The sequence below is a fragment of the Python bivittatus genome, unplaced genomic scaffold (genome assembly GCF_059951505.1).
Source record: "Python bivittatus isolate LINGU-HERP-01145 unplaced genomic scaffold, Pbiv_v1 ctg000690_np1212, whole genome shotgun sequence".
NCBI classification, from domain to species: domain Eukaryota; kingdom Metazoa; phylum Chordata; class Lepidosauria; order Squamata; family Pythonidae; genus Python; species Python bivittatus.
This window is the reverse complement of record NW_028277096.1, coordinates 16,214,941-16,233,884: the sequence shown is the minus strand read 5'-3', so window position 1 is coordinate 16,233,884 and position 18,944 is coordinate 16,214,941. Positions and strand designations below refer to the sequence as shown.

The 18,944-nt window shown below is 41.3% G+C and overlaps 1 protein-coding gene across 11 annotated transcripts in view; it reads left to right on the top strand.

Annotated features, from left to right (window-relative positions):
- The window catches only part of SGSM2 (small G protein signaling modulator 2), a 131,640-nt gene that overhangs the window by 26,471 nt on the left and 86,225 nt on the right, over positions 1-18,944 (top strand). For all 11 annotated transcript variants that reach the window (XR_015798157.1, XR_015798158.1, XM_088152240.1 and 8 more), the window contains exon 2: positions 105-180. Coding sequence is in view for 9 of the 11 variants with exons in the window: in XM_088152240.1 (XP_088008366.1) it covers positions 105-180 (76 nt within the window). In the remaining 2 variants the exon portion in view is untranslated. The remainder of the gene's footprint in view (positions 1-104; positions 181-18,944) is intronic.

Below are 18,944 nucleotides of genomic sequence, written 5' to 3'. Positions count from 1 at the left end.
TTAGCACCATGTGAACACCCAACATTGGTTTGACTCAGGATGGCATTATGGCTACTTAGTTTCATTTCCTATTACTAACCTTTTAAATTATTTTTATTTTTCAGGTCAAACAAATAATGGAAGAAGCCGTCACCAGGAAGTTTGTACATGAAGACAGCAGTCACATAATAGCCCTGTGCGGTAAGGGGTGTGGGGGGCTCCTGCTGGCCCTGCCCTCATGACTTTTCTGCCATGTGAACACGTTTTGCACTCAGTGGTATCACAGTATTTTTAGCTCTCCAGGAGAGAGCCAAGCGGTATATTCAGAATCCCTGTCTCATGTCCCCAGCAGACATTCACACAACCTGCTTACCTGAATTTAGAACTGTCATTTACTCAACCCGATTCTCTGGCATGAAAAGTAGGCTCCTAAGCGAGCCACGTGGGTTGAAATATGGTTGGCTGGCTTGTCGTTCATTATGTTATGTGAGTACAGCTTGATAGAACAAACCCCAGCCAGGGTGACGTGGTGGGCAAGGTGTTAGACTAAGACCACGGGGACCCCCCATCAGCCTCAGAAGCTTCCTGTGGAACTTTTGGCTAGTACATCTCTCTCAGCTCAGCCTACCTCACAGGGTTGTTGTTTTGGAGATAAAATGATAAAATGAAATGATAACCTGAGGGACCATCTCACCCCCATCACATCAACCCGTCCCACCCGGTCAGGCAGGGCATGTTGCTGACCCATCAATGAGAGAATGTCGGCTGGCGGGCCCAGGAGGAGACCCTTCTCTGCCGTTGCCCCTGTCCTTTGGAATATTCTCCCCCCAGAGGTGCGGCGGACCCCTACCCTCCTGGCTTTCTGGAAAGGACTAAAGACCTGTCTCTGCCAGCTTGCATGGGGCAACAAGAATTTTACCCAATCCTGGAGGTGGCTGGCGCCTTGATGACACTCCCTGAGTTACTGCCAATTTAACATCCATTCTTGGATTTTATTTATTTTCTCTCTGTTCAGGATCTTTTTACATTGTATTTTGAATTGATTTTAACTGCTTTGTAAACCATCCAGAGTTGTTTTTAACGAGATGGGCGGTGACAAATTTGATATATAAATAAAAGTAAATAAAAAATAAATAACCCTTTGAGTTCCTGCAGTCGAGGCAGGAGGCCAGTCTAATAAATAGATACACATTGAGCTATTTTGTCCCACGGTCTCTTCTGAAATCCAGTTGGGTGGGCTGGTTGGGGGTACCCCAAGAATGGGAGACTCGTGTCACCCTGAGCCATGGAAGCTCACTTAGTGATTTGGAGCCTGTCAGTCTCTCTCAGCCTATCCTACCACACGGCCTTTTTATGGGAAAAAATGAGAGGAGAAGGTGCTATGTATGAATCTAATAAATAAAATAAGCAATTTTATGCCACCCCAGTGGGACGTTTTAGTCCTCCGGTTATTGGATAGCTCAGACTCCAAGAATGACCGCTCCATAGCCTTTCAAGCATGCTGAGGTCAGAGTCTGGAGAAAGGACCGTGGGATTTTATTTTAACAGTAGGGTCGGCAACGAGAAGAGCAGAGCCAAAGCAGGCCAGCCTTCTTGGCGAATCCAAAATTCCCCATGGTGATCTGCCTGGTAAGCCCATTTTGACCGAAGAGAGGACAAGATGCTCTAGAGCATTGTTTCTCAACCTTGGCAACTTGAAGATGCATGGACTTCAACTCCCAGAATTCTGGGAGTTGAAGTCCATGCATCTTCAAGTTGCCAAGGTTGAGAAACACTGCTCTGGAGAGAAACAGCATTTCAGTATCTTTGTATTTTAATACTCTAGTATTCTAGTATTTTGGGTTTCGGTTAGAATTTTCATAGGCATCATATTTAATATTTTAGTATCATATTGCGTTCTGGTTTGCTTTATCTTCATTTCTGTGTAATTGGTTTATTATGTTTTTCTTTCATCGTCCTATGTAACCTCCGCCATCCAACTCTACAAAATCTGGTAAACCAAGAATCATGATGGGCTGAAATTCCTGTTGCATTGAGCTATCGAAGGGTTTGATCGATGTCTTGTTCTGCCCAGAATTTGCTTATTTAATTCTCTTTCTGAGAGCAATCCATTTTCACAGCCAAGTCACAAAATCACAGGGCAAAGATTTTCATCCTTTTCTTTGAATAGAGCATTGGGATATTCTGGAAATAGTAATTTTTTTTTCTCCTACTGGTAGTGAAAGAAGACAAGGGAGAAACAAAAATAGGGTTTATGACTTTTTCTGTCTCACTTTGGAGTAATACAAGTGCACAGGAGGAAACACTTGCTTAATCCAGACACAATGACCATTTATTTTTAACTGGTTCTGAGCTATTTTTTCCTTCTCCTCTCCCTTTTTTCATTCAAAAAAATTTTCACAGCTGTGAAATCAGAAGCTGTCATTCCAGGGCTAAATTACCATTGCAGTCAGATGCCATGATGGTTTATTTAAACTGCAGTTAGAGAGAACAAGTCAGGTTCTGAAATAAAACATTTCTTGGTTCTCTTTCATTGTAGTAAAAAGAAATCACGGTCTCCCAAACCATGGTTTGAAATGCAGTAGTGAAAGTTTGGAGTCTCTCCCATTGGACTTTGAAAAATGAAAGGGAGGAGAGGGGAGCTGTACAAACCTGTGGTTTGCCCTGATGTGTTGATGTTGCTGAAATTGAAATTTATTTATTTACAGTCCAAGATCCATAATTAAAAATAGATTAGATACAGCATATAAGACACTGTATATACTTGGGAATAAGCCAAGAATTTTAGGTGCTAACATGCACCAGAAAAATTGGCTTCAGCTTATCCACAGATACGTATATATGGTAATACTTTTTTAAAGTACCCTTGTATCCCATATATACTTGCAAATAAGCCCATCTGTGGATAAGCTGACCTTTGAATTTTTAACTAAAATACCATGAAAAATAGGTAATCCATGGATTACCCACGGTTAAGCCAACTGTGAAAATTAAAACATACAAACATTTTGAGGGTTGGTTATCCATGGGTGGCATATTTTTCACAGTATTTTGGTTAAAAATTTGAGGGTTGGCTTATCTGCAGATGGGCTCGTACATGAGTATATTCGGTACCTATATTTTTTAAAAAGTGTAGGACAGGCATGAGGCAATTAGTAATATGAATAGGACATCAAGCAGCTTCTATAAACCATTGATTGATTTATTATGTGCCATCAAGTTGTTTTCGTCTCCTAGCAACCTCATAGATAGATTTTCTCCATGACGATCTGTCCCTGACCTGGTCTTTCAAGTCTCCCAATGGTGCCCCCATCACCGCTGTAACTGAGTCCCTCCCTTGCTGTTGGTCGTCCTCTTCTTCTCTTTCCTTCCACCTTTCCCAGAGAGCCTTTTCCAGAGAGCTGGGTCTTCACATTGATTGACTGATTGATTATATGCCATCAAGTCAGTGTTGATTCTTAACAACTACACAGATAGATTTTCTCCAGGAAGATCTGTCCCCATCCACCTTGCTGCTGATCATCCTCTTCTTCTCTTTCCTTCCACCTTTCCCAGCATCAGAGCCTTCTCCAGAGAACTGGGTTTTCGCATTATGTGTCTGAATCTATAAACCATAGTTATTGATAAAAAATGTTGCAGCCTTCTTGGATATATCAAACATTGGTCCCAAAGAAGAAGTCTGGCCACTTCGTGGTCATAAAATGAACCAAGTTTTCTAACAATAGGTAGTATAAAAGATGTAGCTTTCTGTTATATCTGAAATGAGTCAAAGTAGAAATCTAGGATTTGATCACCACAGTGATGTGCAAGCTTTGTGCTCCTGCTTTTGCGGAAACAGCGATGAGCATCCATGTGGTTTGAGACTGTTCTTCTTGTATGCGGAAATATTTTTATGTGCCCCCGCATTGCAAGATGGAAAGGATAACGGCAGCTTAGGGAAGCCTCCGCAGAGCTGAAGGGCACCAAATTGGGGAAGGCTGGATAAGAGGCTTCAGGTAGTTCCCAACAAAGGTGTGGTGTAGCTCATTGTTGTCCCCACCTTGCTGAACTTTTCCAAGAATGTATATTCCACCTATGGCAGTGTTGTCCAAACTTGGCCACTTTAAGATGAGTGGACTTCAACTCCCAGAATTCCCCAGCCAGCATGGCTGGCTGGGGAATTCTGGGAGTTGAAGTCCACTCATCTTAAAGTGGCCAAGTTTGGACAACACTGACCTATGGGAAAGGTTCTGGTTCAGATATTGGGATTGTTATTTTTACTGTTACAATTACAAAAAAAAAAAAAAAAGGTGCACAAGAATTACAAGCAACGTTATCCCAAATTAACAGTATGATTTTACAGTCTGTACACTGGAAAACATTGAGGGTAAGTATAGTTCAGCCTTATGCAGTATTTGCGAGTGATTAAAAAATAAAATAAGACTCCCTTGAGTTGAATGCTGGTAACTACGTGGTGTAATAATTAAGGCACCAGGCTAGAAACCGGGGGACTGGGAGTTGTAGTCCCACCTTAGGCATGAAGCCGGCTGGGTGACCTTGGGCCAGTCACTCTCTCTCAGCCCTAGGAAGGAGGCAATGGCAAACCACTTCTGAAATTTGTCAAGAAAACTGCAAGGACTTGTCCAGGCAGTTGCCAGGAGTGAACACTGACTTGAAGGCCATCACCATCACCATCATCACTTTCTTGTGAGATGGGCGGTGTCCAAATTTGAATATAAATAAATAAATAAATAAATCTACATGGATGGCATAGTTCTTGGCAGTACAGAAATGGTTTTGTATTAACTTCCTCCAGGATTTCTTAAATTTTATTTCTCATCCTTGTTTACAGGCTTTAGATATCTTGGTGGACTAGGGTTGACTCTTCTTAGCTTTGGGGGGCGGGGATCAACCTCTGTGTCATATATAAGCTATTGCTGATGCTTAATTGAAGCAATGTTGTACATTACAGTCCTTCCAAATCCTTAAACGTGAGCATAGACTTGACATTAATAAACTAAGGACTTTATCTAATCCTGATTAGGTACCCCAATGCAAGAATTTGTATCCCCTCTCTGAAACCCCAGAATCTGCTCTGGAGAGTTAGGGAACCTTTGGGGGCGGATTTGGGGAAGAGGGAAGAAATTTAAAAAATCCCCCATTAAGTGAGAGGAAGCCTACTTCTCTTACATTGGGAGTAGCCTTAGTTTACCAAAATCTTGTGAATGAAACTCGGTTCTCTATGTACCATATATCAGTGTTTCTCAACCTTGGCCACTTGAAGATGTGTGGACTTCAACTCCCAGAATTCCCTAGTCAGCATGGCTGGCTGGGGAATTCTGGGAGTTGAAGTCCACACATCTTCAAGTGGCCAAGGCTGAGAAACACTGCTGTATATACTGGTGGATAAGCCCATCTGTGGATAAGCACCCTCACATTTTTAACCAAAATACCATGAAAAACACAGTTTATCTGCCAGTGGCGCATTTTTCACATTATCTGGGTTAAAAATTTGAGGGTCGGCTTCTCCACGGATGGGCTTATCCATGAATATATATGGTAGTTACTACCTTTTGGAAGCTTGTCCTCTGTCCTAAGTGAAATTTTTTGCCTTGCTTCTCATCGCCAGCCATTCTTTTACACTTGGCATTTCAGATTTCTGAGATTTAGCTTAGCCTAGCAAATCTGTGAAGATGCCAGATTGGATTGCTGTTCGGTCTTTACGTAGGAAAACCAGGCGAGATGGGCCCACATCTCACCTCAGGATGTCTAATGACTCAGTGTGCGCTTTGCAATCCGTTGGAGGGGATCATTTGGGTTCGTGGTTGCATGGCGTTGAAAGTTATTAGATTTGATCGACACCTGCTGTTCTAAGCTAGTGGCTTTTTACTGAGTCATCGTTTTAAGGAAGGAAAAAAAGAGAGATTCCTGCCTTAGCAGCAGCGGCTTCTTTTTTTAAAAAAGTTGATGGAGAAAAAGTTTTGTTCCTTTCGCTGCATGTCGATCGTAAGAGATCCTTTCCAGATAGGATAATCTCACATAAAGGAGCCACTTTTATGTGAGATGGGCGGCTATGTAAATACGATAAATAAATAAATTTAAAAAACAATGCAGAGCATGAAAGGTGCTTCCTGAAGGGTTGATCTTTTTGCTTGAGTAACGGGCAACGAGCGAAGGTTTCAGATCAGAGATTCTTAATCTTTATCGCCAGGGACTCTTTGGAGAGTCTGCTGAAACCCGTGGACCCATTCTTGGGAAAATATATTTAAATGCATAAAATAAAATAATAGATATTGATTGTATTGCAAAGGAAACCAATCATGCTCAAATGCAATGATCAAAATCGATGGGTGGGTGGGAGGGATGCCATCAAGTTGTGTCAACTCTTGGCGACAACATCAATAGATTTTCTCCAGGAGGATCTGTCCCCAACCTGGTCCTTCAGATCTCCCAATGCCACTATCACTGAATTGATCTACCTTGCTGCTGGTGGTCTTCTTTTTCTCTTCCACTTTGGTCTCCAGAGGCTGTAAATCACTTTGTTGCCTACATGCATTATTTATGAAGAGCTCTATTTCAGTTAGAGGTTAGTGAAAACAAAGTTGTAATTTTTTTTCCCATCCAAGTTCACGGATCCCTTGAAATCTATCCCTGGACCCCCAGTTACAACCCTTTGTCCCAAATATTCTCTTCCAGACCGATGGTTGAATGAGAGAACATGTTAAACATACTTGCAATACAGACAACAGTTAGGTGTTGATTTGGTGCAAGCCCCTCAGGGGATTTAGGGTGATCAAGCAGGTAAAACTAGAATTTTGCCCAAGGTCACAGTCCTTTCTCCTTTGCTACCCCCTAGGCTCAAAATATCCATGTGATGCTATATCTCTTCATTCCAATCCTTCTTTGACTAGAAGGGAGAGAGCATCCTACAAGCTACATTTATTCCATACCTCCCAGCACACCCCAATAGTACAACAGTTATGTGAACAGCACCCCAAGCATCAAAAAACAAATCTCCAAATCAAATGCAAATGATAATGTGATTTGGTTTGGTTTGGCTAGGCTTAGTTGATTGTGTGAACTGAGCTATGCAGTTAACAAACAGCTATTTATGGTTTGACATATTGGACGATCATTGGCAGATTCTGACTGCAGAGTCCCCAACTTTTGAGGGCTGCTGGGGCACATCTGGAATTGTGGCTGTTGTATTTGGCTTGGCCAGTCACAAATCACCTTTGTAACAGGTGCACACACACTTCCAAACAAAGCGTTAGACTGCTGCTTGCCTTCTCTATATTTTCTAAGAAATCCTCCAAAAATGTGTAGGGCCTGGAAGCATCCTTGAAAATAAAATTATATTTTGCTGTATTATATGCTAGCTTCCTATTTATTTTTAGGTGAGGGCCCATAGAGATGGCGGTGGGCACCATATTGGTGATCCAAGGTTTAGGGTGATGTGCAGATCTAGCCATTAGCCTCACTCAATGTCACCAAAGGAATTTTGTGGATGTACAGGTAGTCCTCGACTTATGACCACAATTGGGACTGGAACTTCTTTTTTTTTTAATAATATTTTATTGAAATTTTAAAGTTACAAAGTTAAAAGTTAGAAATGAAAAAGAAATTGAAAATACAAATTATAAAGAAAAGGAAAAAAAAAAGTGAGATAAAGTCAAAGAAAAAGAAAAAAGATATGAAAAATAGATAACTTCCAATCTATCTCTGGTCTTAGGAATAGTAAGACTATCATAAGTGCTAGTTTTTAATACATTAAGTAGGAGTAATTCTTTGTCAAAACATATCCCATTACATTTATAATCTAATCTTCAAGGGACTGGAATCTCTGTCGCTAAGCAATGCAGTTGATAAGTGAGTCACCCCCAATTTTACCATTTTTGCTGCAGTTGTTAAGCGAATCACCACGGTCGTTAAGTGAATCACGCAGTCTGGCTTCCTCCATTGACTTTGTTTGTCAGAAGCCCCCTGGGAAAGTCAAAAATGGTGATCACGTGGATGCTGCAACCATCGTAAATACATGCCAGTTGCCAAGCACGCAAATTTTCATCATGTGACTGCAGGGATGCTACGATGGTCATAAGGGCGAGGACCAGTCATAAGTAGTTTTTTTATCACCATTGTAACTTTGAATGGTTGTTAAACAAACAGTTGTAAATTGAGGACTACCTGTAGTTGCTACACCATCCAGCTTAGCTTCATGCATTTGTGTTATTGTGTTAGAAAGCAGACCGAGGAATTCATGCCTGTGCAAACCTGTCTTCAGCCTATCCAGAGGTCAAGCCTCTTTAACTCAGCTTTAGCAGTTAAACCTGCCGTTCATCCCCATCCCAAACCTAATCTTTCTTCATTTCTCTTGTTGCCCTGGCCGTGGATGAGCTGTCCTTAATTGTGCTTCAGTGAAAGAGCAGAAGTTAACTCCTTTTTGTCAGCCAGCTCACTGTTGCTAAGCTCTTTGAATTACTTCTGGGAAACTACCCAACCTTCTGGGCTGAAACGTGGGGAAGTTCCTGTAATAATTGCTCTTCGACAACGGAGGTGAGGTCAGGTGTTGTGATCACACCATGACCAACTGGGCCAAGAAATGCCAAGCTGTTTTGGAGAGATGGCATTTTCCTTGGCGTTGACTCCCGGATAATATATTTAGCTTGTTTTCTGTCTCATTGGGAACCGTGCAAGCTTGTTCCATTTCAGATACCCACCCACCTCCAATCTGAGTGAGTCACTTGTTGCAAGCACAGGACTTAGCTCTGTGTTCTCGATCGGAGGCCATCACAACCTTCCTTACTTGGCAAATGTAACTGCTAGTCGGAAGGAAGTGGTCACTTTTGTGGGGTGTGTAGGGTGGGGTGTTTGTTTGCCCTTGTACACGTTGATGGTACCAGGTGCCTTTCATAAAATCATAGTGGCAGGGAGTTCTGGTAGGTCATCTAATTCAATGTTTCTCAACCTTGGCCACTTTAAGATGTGTGGACTTCAACTCCCAGAATTCCCCAGCCAGCATGGCTGGCTGGGGAATTCTGGGAGTTGAAGTCCACACATCTTAAAGTGGTCAAGGTTGAGAAACACTGATCTAGTTCAACCCCTTCTCATGTTGGCAATCCAGATCCATGCATTTCCAGCATAGGAGCGTAACATTTACCAGGGTAAGATCTGGTGATTAGAGATGGACAAGCCTTTTAATTTTCACTGGGTTTCCTGCTTCCTGTAGTGTTATGTTTTGGGTTTTTTTGGGTGAATTTCAAGATCAGCTTTCCGATTTGACAAAATAACATTCCCTTTGAAAGGGCAACATATTTTCTCGTGGCTTTCTCCTGATCTGTTCGGAGTGTGCCTATCTTTCGCAAAAGTCTTTTTTGGAAGATAATCTGTTTTTATATGCTATTTCTGAAATATGGTCACTTTCTGCATTCCGCAAATTTGGAATATCACTTCATTTTGGTTTTGCTTATAGGTTTGGGAAGAATGAATAGGTTCATAGAAAAATTCACACCAAACTAACTTGTCTTCTAGTTCTGCCAACCAACCTTCAGTTTATTTAGAGCAGTGTTTCTCAACCTTAGCAACTTGAAGATAAGTGGACTTCAACTCCCACTGGGGAATTCTCGGAGTTGAAATCCACATATCTTAAAGTTGCCACTGATTTAGAGGAACAAATTCACAGAGAAGAATGTTAACTTCAGTGGCAATTCATTATGATAAATCTATATTATTTCCATTCGATTGTGTGTCTTAAGACCAGATTTTTGGAGTCTTAAGTGAGAAGATGCTTTTGAAGTCATGTACCTCTCCCAGGCTCCCCAAAGGTTGGCCACTCTGAATAAAATGATGCATTAGACAGGCTTAAGGTCTGAGTTGGTAGTGGTCTTATGTTGTATTTGCCTGCCTGCCTTCCAAAAAACCATAATTGGTTTTTTTCAGTTGGAATGGATGTTCTGCTATGCTTCAACAAAATCGATAGGTGTGGAATGTAGCGCATATTCCACCAGCCTCATTCTCTCTCCACCATACACATATTTTTATAATTTGTATCTGGGACCCCACCACAGATATCTCCCTTAGAGTGGATCAGAGGGGCCAAAGAGAACTATCTTACATTTCAAAATATTGTTTTAATTTTAGACAATATTACAAAGGGAATTGGCCCCCAAAGTCTTCATAGTGATCTTTCATTCCAAGAGTGGCCTTAGATTTTACGTTTGTTATGCAGGAAATGATTTCTAAAACCAGAGAAAGATGGTCTTTGACCACTGAAAAATAGACTTGGGTGTTCTGTTTTTTATATATGTTCCATCTACTTGGAGACCACTGTGGTGTAGTGGTTAAGGTGTTGGACTGGGACTAGGGAGACCCAGGGTCACTTTCCCACAACCACAGAGCTCACAAGGTGAATTTGGACTAGCCAGTCTCTCTCAACCTGCCTACCTCTTAGAGTTGTTGTTGAAGGGATGAAATTAGGAAGAAATGCAATTAACAAATGACTGCTTTTGCTGTTAATGAGGCCTTCATTTTAATGAGCTGGGGGATTTGAGAAGTGGAAATCTAGCATCGTAGGAGGCAACCAGAAGGGGAAAGTTGGTTTACCAATCAAAGAGTATGTATGTTAGGATTGAACTGTGAGATGTTACCTAGCTGGGTAATCTGCAAGACAACAACCATCTCAGAGAACCCCAAGGACTCCAAAGTTGGCTTAATCTAAATCATTCTGCATGATACCTTCCATATTCCATTTTAAAATGGATAAGAACTACAAATCCATATTTTTATTTATGTTCTCCTCCTGCACTGTAGGTCCATGAAAGGACCAGCCAGTATATGGGGGAAAATAAACACAACTTTCCTCTCCGACAAATTTAGCAGAGCTTTTGTTCAGTTGATATTGACGATACTAATCAGATATGACTAATAAGTTATGACATTATGTTCCTTTATTTTTTTATCTTCTGAGTGATTGTGTGTGTGGGGGGGGGCTTGGGACACACTTTTTGGGAAAGTGGGTTGAATTCTATAAATTCTTTGCTTAGCCATGATTTTTGAATAATGCACTATTCACACAACACGCAGAACCAAACAAGCTACATTATGGTTTAACATGATGGTTTAGAACCAGGTTAGCATTTTACTTGGGGAACACTCGTTTAGCTAACAATCCAGCAACAAAATAAGATGCCAGCTCACAAAACGCTTCTCTCCCTCCACCCCACCCTACCTCCTGTATACCGTCCCTCAGACAGCAGAAAATCATCCTGTTTGAAGTACTGCTGCCAGAGGCAATTAAATAAGCCTGCTTGGGTTTTTCTTGAAAACCTCCACAGACACTGCATTGTGCAGAGTTTTAAAATTAGAATTTTAATGTGATTCCAAAAAGCTCTGTTTTTTTCTCGGTGGAAGCAGCAGCTATAACTCTGGTTCAAGCCACCAGGCCCCTCATTGTGCTAATGTCTGAACAACAACAACAACAAATGTTTCTTGCTGTCTTTCCATGTCTCTTTCTGACTTAGCACTTCCTGGGACAGGAAAGATATTGGGGACAAAATATTCCCAGCTTGCCTATAAAGCAGCAGTTAGCCCAATAATTCTCCAAATAGGGTTTGTTATGCATCTGTGCGGCAAACCAGCAGGAAGATTAGGTTGCAGCCATTTTGCGTGTGTGTGTGTGTGTGTACGCACATGCGTGCGTACGTCTCTTCTAGGTTTCTAGGCAATCTTCCATCTGGTGTCCCATTTTCCACCCATTTTCAGGTGGATGACGAAGAAAGACGTGGGAAGCCGAATTTCCTTGCAACTATTGGAAGCTGTTTGGAATGTTTTTTTCCTGCAAAGCCCAAATGCCTTCTTGTATGTTTCAGGCATGCGAGCATCTCCAAAGTCCATACCTTTGCAGCAGTAACGAAGTCTTAGAGCGCCTTAAAGATGAATATTTTGATTATGGCATGAATGTTTGGGGATTGTGGCCCTAAATACGGTACAACATTGGGATATGTTTAGATGCAGACATCTCCTTCAGATCTACTAGGGGTCATTTAGACGCAGGGTCTTCTCCACTTTTTCACTGTAATGGTCAGAATCTTTAATTTGCCTCTTCTTCTTGGCCTAGTATGCACCACCTCTCAGGATAGAGAGGGCAGAAAAACTGCTTTTGTTAGTCATCTTTTTTCTTTTCTCTTGTTGTTCGTATAGTCAGAGGAGGAGACGGGCAAGCAGAAACGGCCTAGCCTATTGCTTTCTGGCTGAAGTACGTCTGTTTGTTACATATTTATTAGATTTCCATCCCATCTCTCTTCAGGCATACACAACACTCCCTCTTCTAACTTCCCCGTAACAACTCTGTGAGGTAGGTTGGGCTGAGTAGATAGTGTCCCAAGTCAGTAGGTAGTGTCCTAAGTCCCTTGCACCTGATATTTGCAAAACTAGATTAGTGTGAATCCTGGTTAACTTTTTTGTAGCTTAGCATGTTGCACAAACCCAGGCTGTTTAGGGGGTGTATAGATTCTGTGTATTGCATAAGCCCCCCCAACCCAGGTTTAATCTAGTAACCAGATTAAGCATGTTGCATGACTGTGTTCGTTGAGTTTTGTGGTTGAGGATGGACTTGAATCTGGGTTCATCCAGTCCTATTCCAAAACGTTCATTATGACACTGCACTCAAATGATGGTTTCAATCCAGGTCAATACAACAGGGTTTTCTTTTTGTTGCTTGTGGAACAACAGCTTCTCCATCTCCATGTCTCTCTTGTTTTAGCCTCCTTTTTTCTTCTCCCTCACCATTTTTGACCAATCTACCAGCTGCCTTTCTCTGGACAGTCCACCTTGATAGGACAGAAAACTGGATGACTCCTCTCGCAGACGTCATCTCTCGAGAGTGACACGGTTTGTGGTTCTGTCTTCTATAACTGACCCAGCCCTGTTCTGAAGTTCTGACTGCTGCCGTCATTGCAATGATTATGGGAGCTCTGGTAACATCCGTGCTGCTGGGGCGGAGGAACGGTTCATAAGTGTCAGTCCATTAAAGGCTATTAATAGCTGCTGGCAATCTCAATAGAAAGGGAGCGCATGGCAGGAACTGGGAAACAGCCTCAGATCTCTAGATATCTGTGTGGGTTGTAGAGAAGACAGCAATAGAAAATTTATCTAATAGGCAGAAGCAAGCGGCGAACCTTTCTGTGTCCCTCTGAAAGACTCTGGAACTAGTTATCAGACCCTTGACACAAGGAAGAGCTGTTCTTTAAGAAGTGCTAAAATAGATTGACCAACAGTCTAATCCAGTGTTTCTCAACCTTGGCAGCTTTCAGATGGGTGGACTTCAACTCCCAGAATTCCCCAGCCACCATGGGAGTTGAAGTCCACCCATCTGAAATCTGCCAAGGTTGAGAAACACTGGTCTAATTGTATTAACCTGATTCTGGTATTCCTGACCAAGTATTGCGCTAAAGGTCCTTGGCTTCTGATGATGAGATCTACCAAATCAATCTTTGGATTATTTTTTTTTTTCCCTTGAGTTTTCAGTTCTTGAGTCTGAAAGACTTGAATCAGGAGTGGGTAAAAAGTAGATATTTTGGGAGATTCTGTGGAATTACAGTATTCTGGCAAGGTTAGAAATGGTTGGAACTCAGAAATGGTTTAATGAGCAGTTACAAAATGACTCCTTCATCATGTAAATTGTAGTGTTGAAATGAAGAAAATTTTAAGCAACTAGTTGGTAGATTTGAGGGTGAAAAAGAATGGAGATCTCAGGATTCTGGGTCTGATCTGACCTGTCCAAAGATCTGGCCCACAGAACCTCAGTGAAAATTTCTCCTTACTCATTGATCGTGATAGCTGTTATTCTGGAAGCCTTCACACTTACCCAGAAAAGGAATGACAAGGTGGCCAAAACTGACATCCTAGTTGTATCTTCAGGCAATCAAGTGGGTCCTCCATGAAGCTAAAAGGACATTATGGGTCTTCAAGGTCTTCAAGACTTCACCTCTTGAGCCAGTATAGTTCCCCAGTTCAGTATTGATGCCTAAAAAAAAAAAGGCCTCAGCCCAGTGTGTGCTCAAATGACATTAAGGGAGGGAGAGAGGGAGGGAGGGAGGGAGGAAAAGAGAGATAAAGGGAGAAAGAGAGGGAGAAAGAAGGAAGGAAAAGAGGGACAAAGGGAGGGAGAAGGAAGGAAGGAAGGAAGGAAGGAAGGAAGGAAGGAAGGAAGGAAGGAAGGAAGGAAGGAAGGAAGGAAGGAAGGAAGGAAAAGAGAGAGAAAGGGAGAAAGAGAGGGAGAAGGGAGGGAAGGATGGAAGGAAATCTGCCAGCTATGGACAGTTAATAGTCTGTCTTTTCCCATATATTTTTTTCATATTAAATTTATCATTGTTAACCTTGCTGCTTATGTATATTTTCATCTCTCTGAACTAGAATAGGCAGCTTTTCAAGGTTAGCCCCCCTCCTTTTTTTAAAAAAAAGCAGTACTAAAGTTGTTAGCATCTATGTGTGTTGTGCTTCACATACTCAGATAAGTTAGTTTTGTTCATCTGAACTGCAGCTGATTTTATTAGTGATGTTTTTCTTTAGCCGTATTTTATGCTTAGAATATACTGTTCGTTCCTCGTGCTGTCTTTTATAACCTCCTTTTGAATACAATAATGACTTGAGAGTGGCTGGGTAGATTTAAAAATACACATTCACACACACACACCACCATCACCAAGAAAAAAAGCCTTTTCAGAATTTCTTGCCTAACACAAATATATTTTTACAAGAACCCCTTGGGAGACAAACTGTTTTTCACAAGGTGGGGCTGGGATCCTCAGCTGAATTTTTTGTACAGGTAGTCCTTGCTATCTGACCACAATAGGGACCAGAATTTAGGTCGCTAAGCTATTTGGTTGTTAAGCGAATCAGAGTAAATTTTACAACATTTTTTACAATGGTCGTTAAGTGAATCACATGGTTGTTAAGCGAATCATGTGGTCGTTAAGTGAATCCAGCTTCCCCTGTGGACTTTTTTGCCGGAATTCACTTAATGATGTGGTGATTCGCTTAACAACCATCGTAAATAATGTCGCAAATTGCTATCGCTTGACTGCGGGGGTCGTAAAGCACTTTTCCCAAAATCGTCGTTAACTCCAGATCATCATTAAACGAATGGTCGTTAAGCAAGCACGACCTGTAATTGCTATGTTAAGCAGTTACTTTCACAAGCAGCAGGTTTAAATGACAAGAAGAGCTATAAGTAAACATTAGGAAAAACTTGATAGACCAAGTTTCTGTCAACCTTAATGGTGGGTGATCCTTTGCAAGAAATGTAGTGTGCTGGATTGTCAACAGGCTATATTGCTATTGAGGTTGTTTTTGATTCTGTGATTCTATGAATTCTCTAAAAATATTTACCTTTCTGTCCTTTTTTTTCCTAAGACCATTTATTTCAAAATGTTCATAGCATCATGTTTTTAGATCAAAGTACTTTGGAAGGGTAGTACAGTTGTTAAAATGAGGTGAAATCAACTGAAATACAAATGTGGGGTCTTTTGGGGATTTGGATCTGTATTTCATGAAGCCCATAATGTGGTTGGCAGGTTGTGTCATATTTTTAATTATGTGGCCTCATCACATAATTAAAGTGGTGCTAGAAGCTGTTCTGTGACATCACAGCTGTTAAGCCAGGAGGACCCAGAAAGATATTCAGATTGGCTCTATAGAGTCTGAAGAAGGATGGTGGATGAATTTACTGCCCATTGTGTTGCTAGGGAACTTTTCACTAGGAATGAGATGAAATGTTACAAAATTTTGTAAAAGCAAAATCATGGTATGTAGTATTAAATGTGTCCTGGGGGAAGGAGGAGAAGATGGTTGGGCACGTGATTTAGAATCCTGTGCAGTTTAGCAAAAGGAGGATGTCTGGGGGCCTTACAGTTTCTTTTTTTTTTTTTTAAAGAATTGGTTTGTTTTTAAGAATAAGAGGTCCAAATGATCCATTTGGTAGAATAAGAGGTCCAGGAAGGCCAAGGCAGCATGCAAAATTAACAGATGTGGCAGTATGAAAAAAACAGAAAACAGTATTTATTTGGACCTGCATCAAAACTAGGACAGACTTCCTGCATTGTACCACTTCAGGCTAAAGGCAGGAAGAAACTGATTTGGCCCCACCATTAAACAAAGTGAGACTTTTAAGTGTCATGGAAAAACTACCAATTGTTAGTATTTAATATAACATTATTGTAATTTTACTCCCTAGTAGAGACCCTTGTGGAATGTTCTACCTCCGGGGCCAACATCACTTGCCTTAAATACTGTGGCTTGGTTCATACTGTGGTACACACAACCCTCAACGTAATAAATCTGCATTCGCATACTATGTTGTGCTTAAAAAATGAACCAGGTTATTACCTAATATAATTTTGTTCACACAGTATGCTAAACCTACTATGGCCTTCCAATCACCTGTTGGAATATTAACTATCCACTTCTATTTTAACCTAATCTAAAGTGTGTGTGAATCCAAGCTGCCTGTGTCTGATGAACTGCTGCTTGCTGGACCATCTCCAGCACCTCTTTATGTATGAAGTCATCTGATCATTGTTTCTTCTCTAGGCCTGGAGCCAAAAACGACATTGCACTCTGCCCAAAGACAGGGTGAATTCATTGTGGAACCATATAAGTACTCTGATACATTTAATGAAGTTAGTTTGTTTATATAATGTAAAATATTGATTATCCTAATAAAATATTAACCTTGGGACTTTGTATGCGCTGGATATCACATTGACCTCCATTTTGCGTGTGAATTTAAGGAAGATCTGTTGCTCTGGAGAAAAAAGACGTGGTCCAATTTGCTTGTGCTCTTTTTCTTCTTCTTTTCAACCTTAACTCCATTTTGTTCCACGTCTTTTTTCTTTTTTTGCACCCATTTGCAATTTTAAAGCCTGCATAAAAGTCCATGCCTCTCTCCTGCACATTTTTTCTGGTATGCTCATTTTTGTAACCATATCTGCATATATGAATTTTTATCAGCAACTTCCTTTAATTATATATTCCTTTTACAAATGTGTATGCTTTTCCCCAAGGATGCAAATCTGAGCTTATTTTCACTGGCATGCACGTTTTTTGGTGCCTATCTCCCTTAGAAGAGTTGGCTTTGCCAGATTTAGAAATGTGCAGAGATTGAAGGATGTAACTGAATTCTGGCTATTCTGGATCAGGAAATAGGCACTAAGAAACATCTGCATTACTTTGTCAATGGATGAAATTTAACCCCCATTGCCTGTCGGTCATTTTATGCTGTGGTTATTGTCAGCCTTCCAGAATTCAGCCTGAATGCTTTTTACGTGCACTGCTCCATCATTTGGTTAGGGTTTTTTTCCCTTTCTCTAATCAAGAAACATTCCTATGGCAGGGAAAAAGGGCTTCTAGTTTTCTGCTTTTAATGCAAAAGAGCTAGGTTGGAATCTGATGTAGGTAGAGAGGAGAGGGGTATGATTTTCTAAAGAAAGATTTTTATACAAGGAGCCATGCTTTGCATGCTTAACTCATCTCCAGCAGGTTATGTGAATTGCAAATAAATAAATAAGTAAATAAATAATCTGCTTGAGGGGTCATCCTTGGGCTAGAGCTGTGGACCTTCCACAGTTAATCATCTAAGTGTTCACTTTTTACCATGATCTGTTTTTTTCCCTTCTTATATTCTTATTGCTTTTACTGTGCTGTTTTAGGATGGCTTGTTGAGACAGTCTTATTCATGATGATTTGATTTCTTTTTGTACGCTACTCTGCCCTCCTTCCTGAAGAACATGACATACAGGTAGTCCTCGCTTAACGATGGTAATTGGGACCGGAATTTCCATTGCTAAGTGATGCTGTCATAAAGTGTGACTTCATGTGACCACACCATTTAGCAATGGCAGTTCCAGCAGTCTCCAGTTACCATCGTTAAGTGAATTAGCGTGGGTCATTAAGTGAGGACCTCACGTGACCATGACTTCTGACTTCCTGCCGGCTTCCCCGTGGACTTTGCTTGTGGAAAACCAGCAGGGAAGTTTGCAAATCATGATCACGTGACCATGGGACACTGTAATGTTCTGAAATCTGGGCCAGTTGCTGAGCACCTGGATCACAGTCATGTGACCATGAGGGTGCTGGGACGGCCAGAACTTCAAGGCCAGTCGTAAGTACCACTTGTTCTGCAGTGTTGTATGTTCGAACAGTTGCTGATCAAATGGTTGTTAATCGAGGACCACCTGTAATTGCAAAGATGTAACCCTTTGCCTGCCTGTTTTCCATCTGGACATCCCCCAGATGTGTGGGCCTACTCCCAGAATCCTCAGTAAAGTTCACACATCTGGAGGGGGCCTGGTTGCAAAAGGTTGGTTATAGTGAGATCATATGCATGCCTCTAAAAATGTGCTCATTTGAAAGCGTGTGTTGCAGCCTTTTCAAGCCTAGTAGATTCTAGATGTGTTGGGTTCCCATTATTCCTGGCAAGCATGAATGGGGATGAAGTTAGTAATTCAGGGAGGGACCTGTCCTTGTCTCCACAACCAACTCTGTGCCTTAGGGCTTCACAATATGGTTCCCAGACTGCCCAGAAGTGAAGCATGTATTTTACTGCAGGAGTGGGGAACCATGACTGTCAAATCCGAGTGGACTGCACTTATCCATGATTACTAATCATGCTGACAAGAGCTGGGAATTTAACAGCATCTGCTGGGCAATGGGTTCCCTTCTGCCCGTACTTTACTGCAATGGCTTTTCCGAGTGGGAGTTTACAGTTTTCCCCTTGAGTCATTTTTGCAAACTGCCAAATCTAATTAGGACGATTCTTACGAACAAGGGCTTTTCAGTGGTTCTTGACTAGGTTGCTGCATTCCAAATTAAATTAGTTGAAGTGCAAGTAATAAGCTTTTGCATTCAGGTGGAAAACTGATTTCCATATGGATAGACTGGTCCCCACTTTCTGGAGTACAGTTTTGGAGGTCAGCCACACAGCACTTAACCAC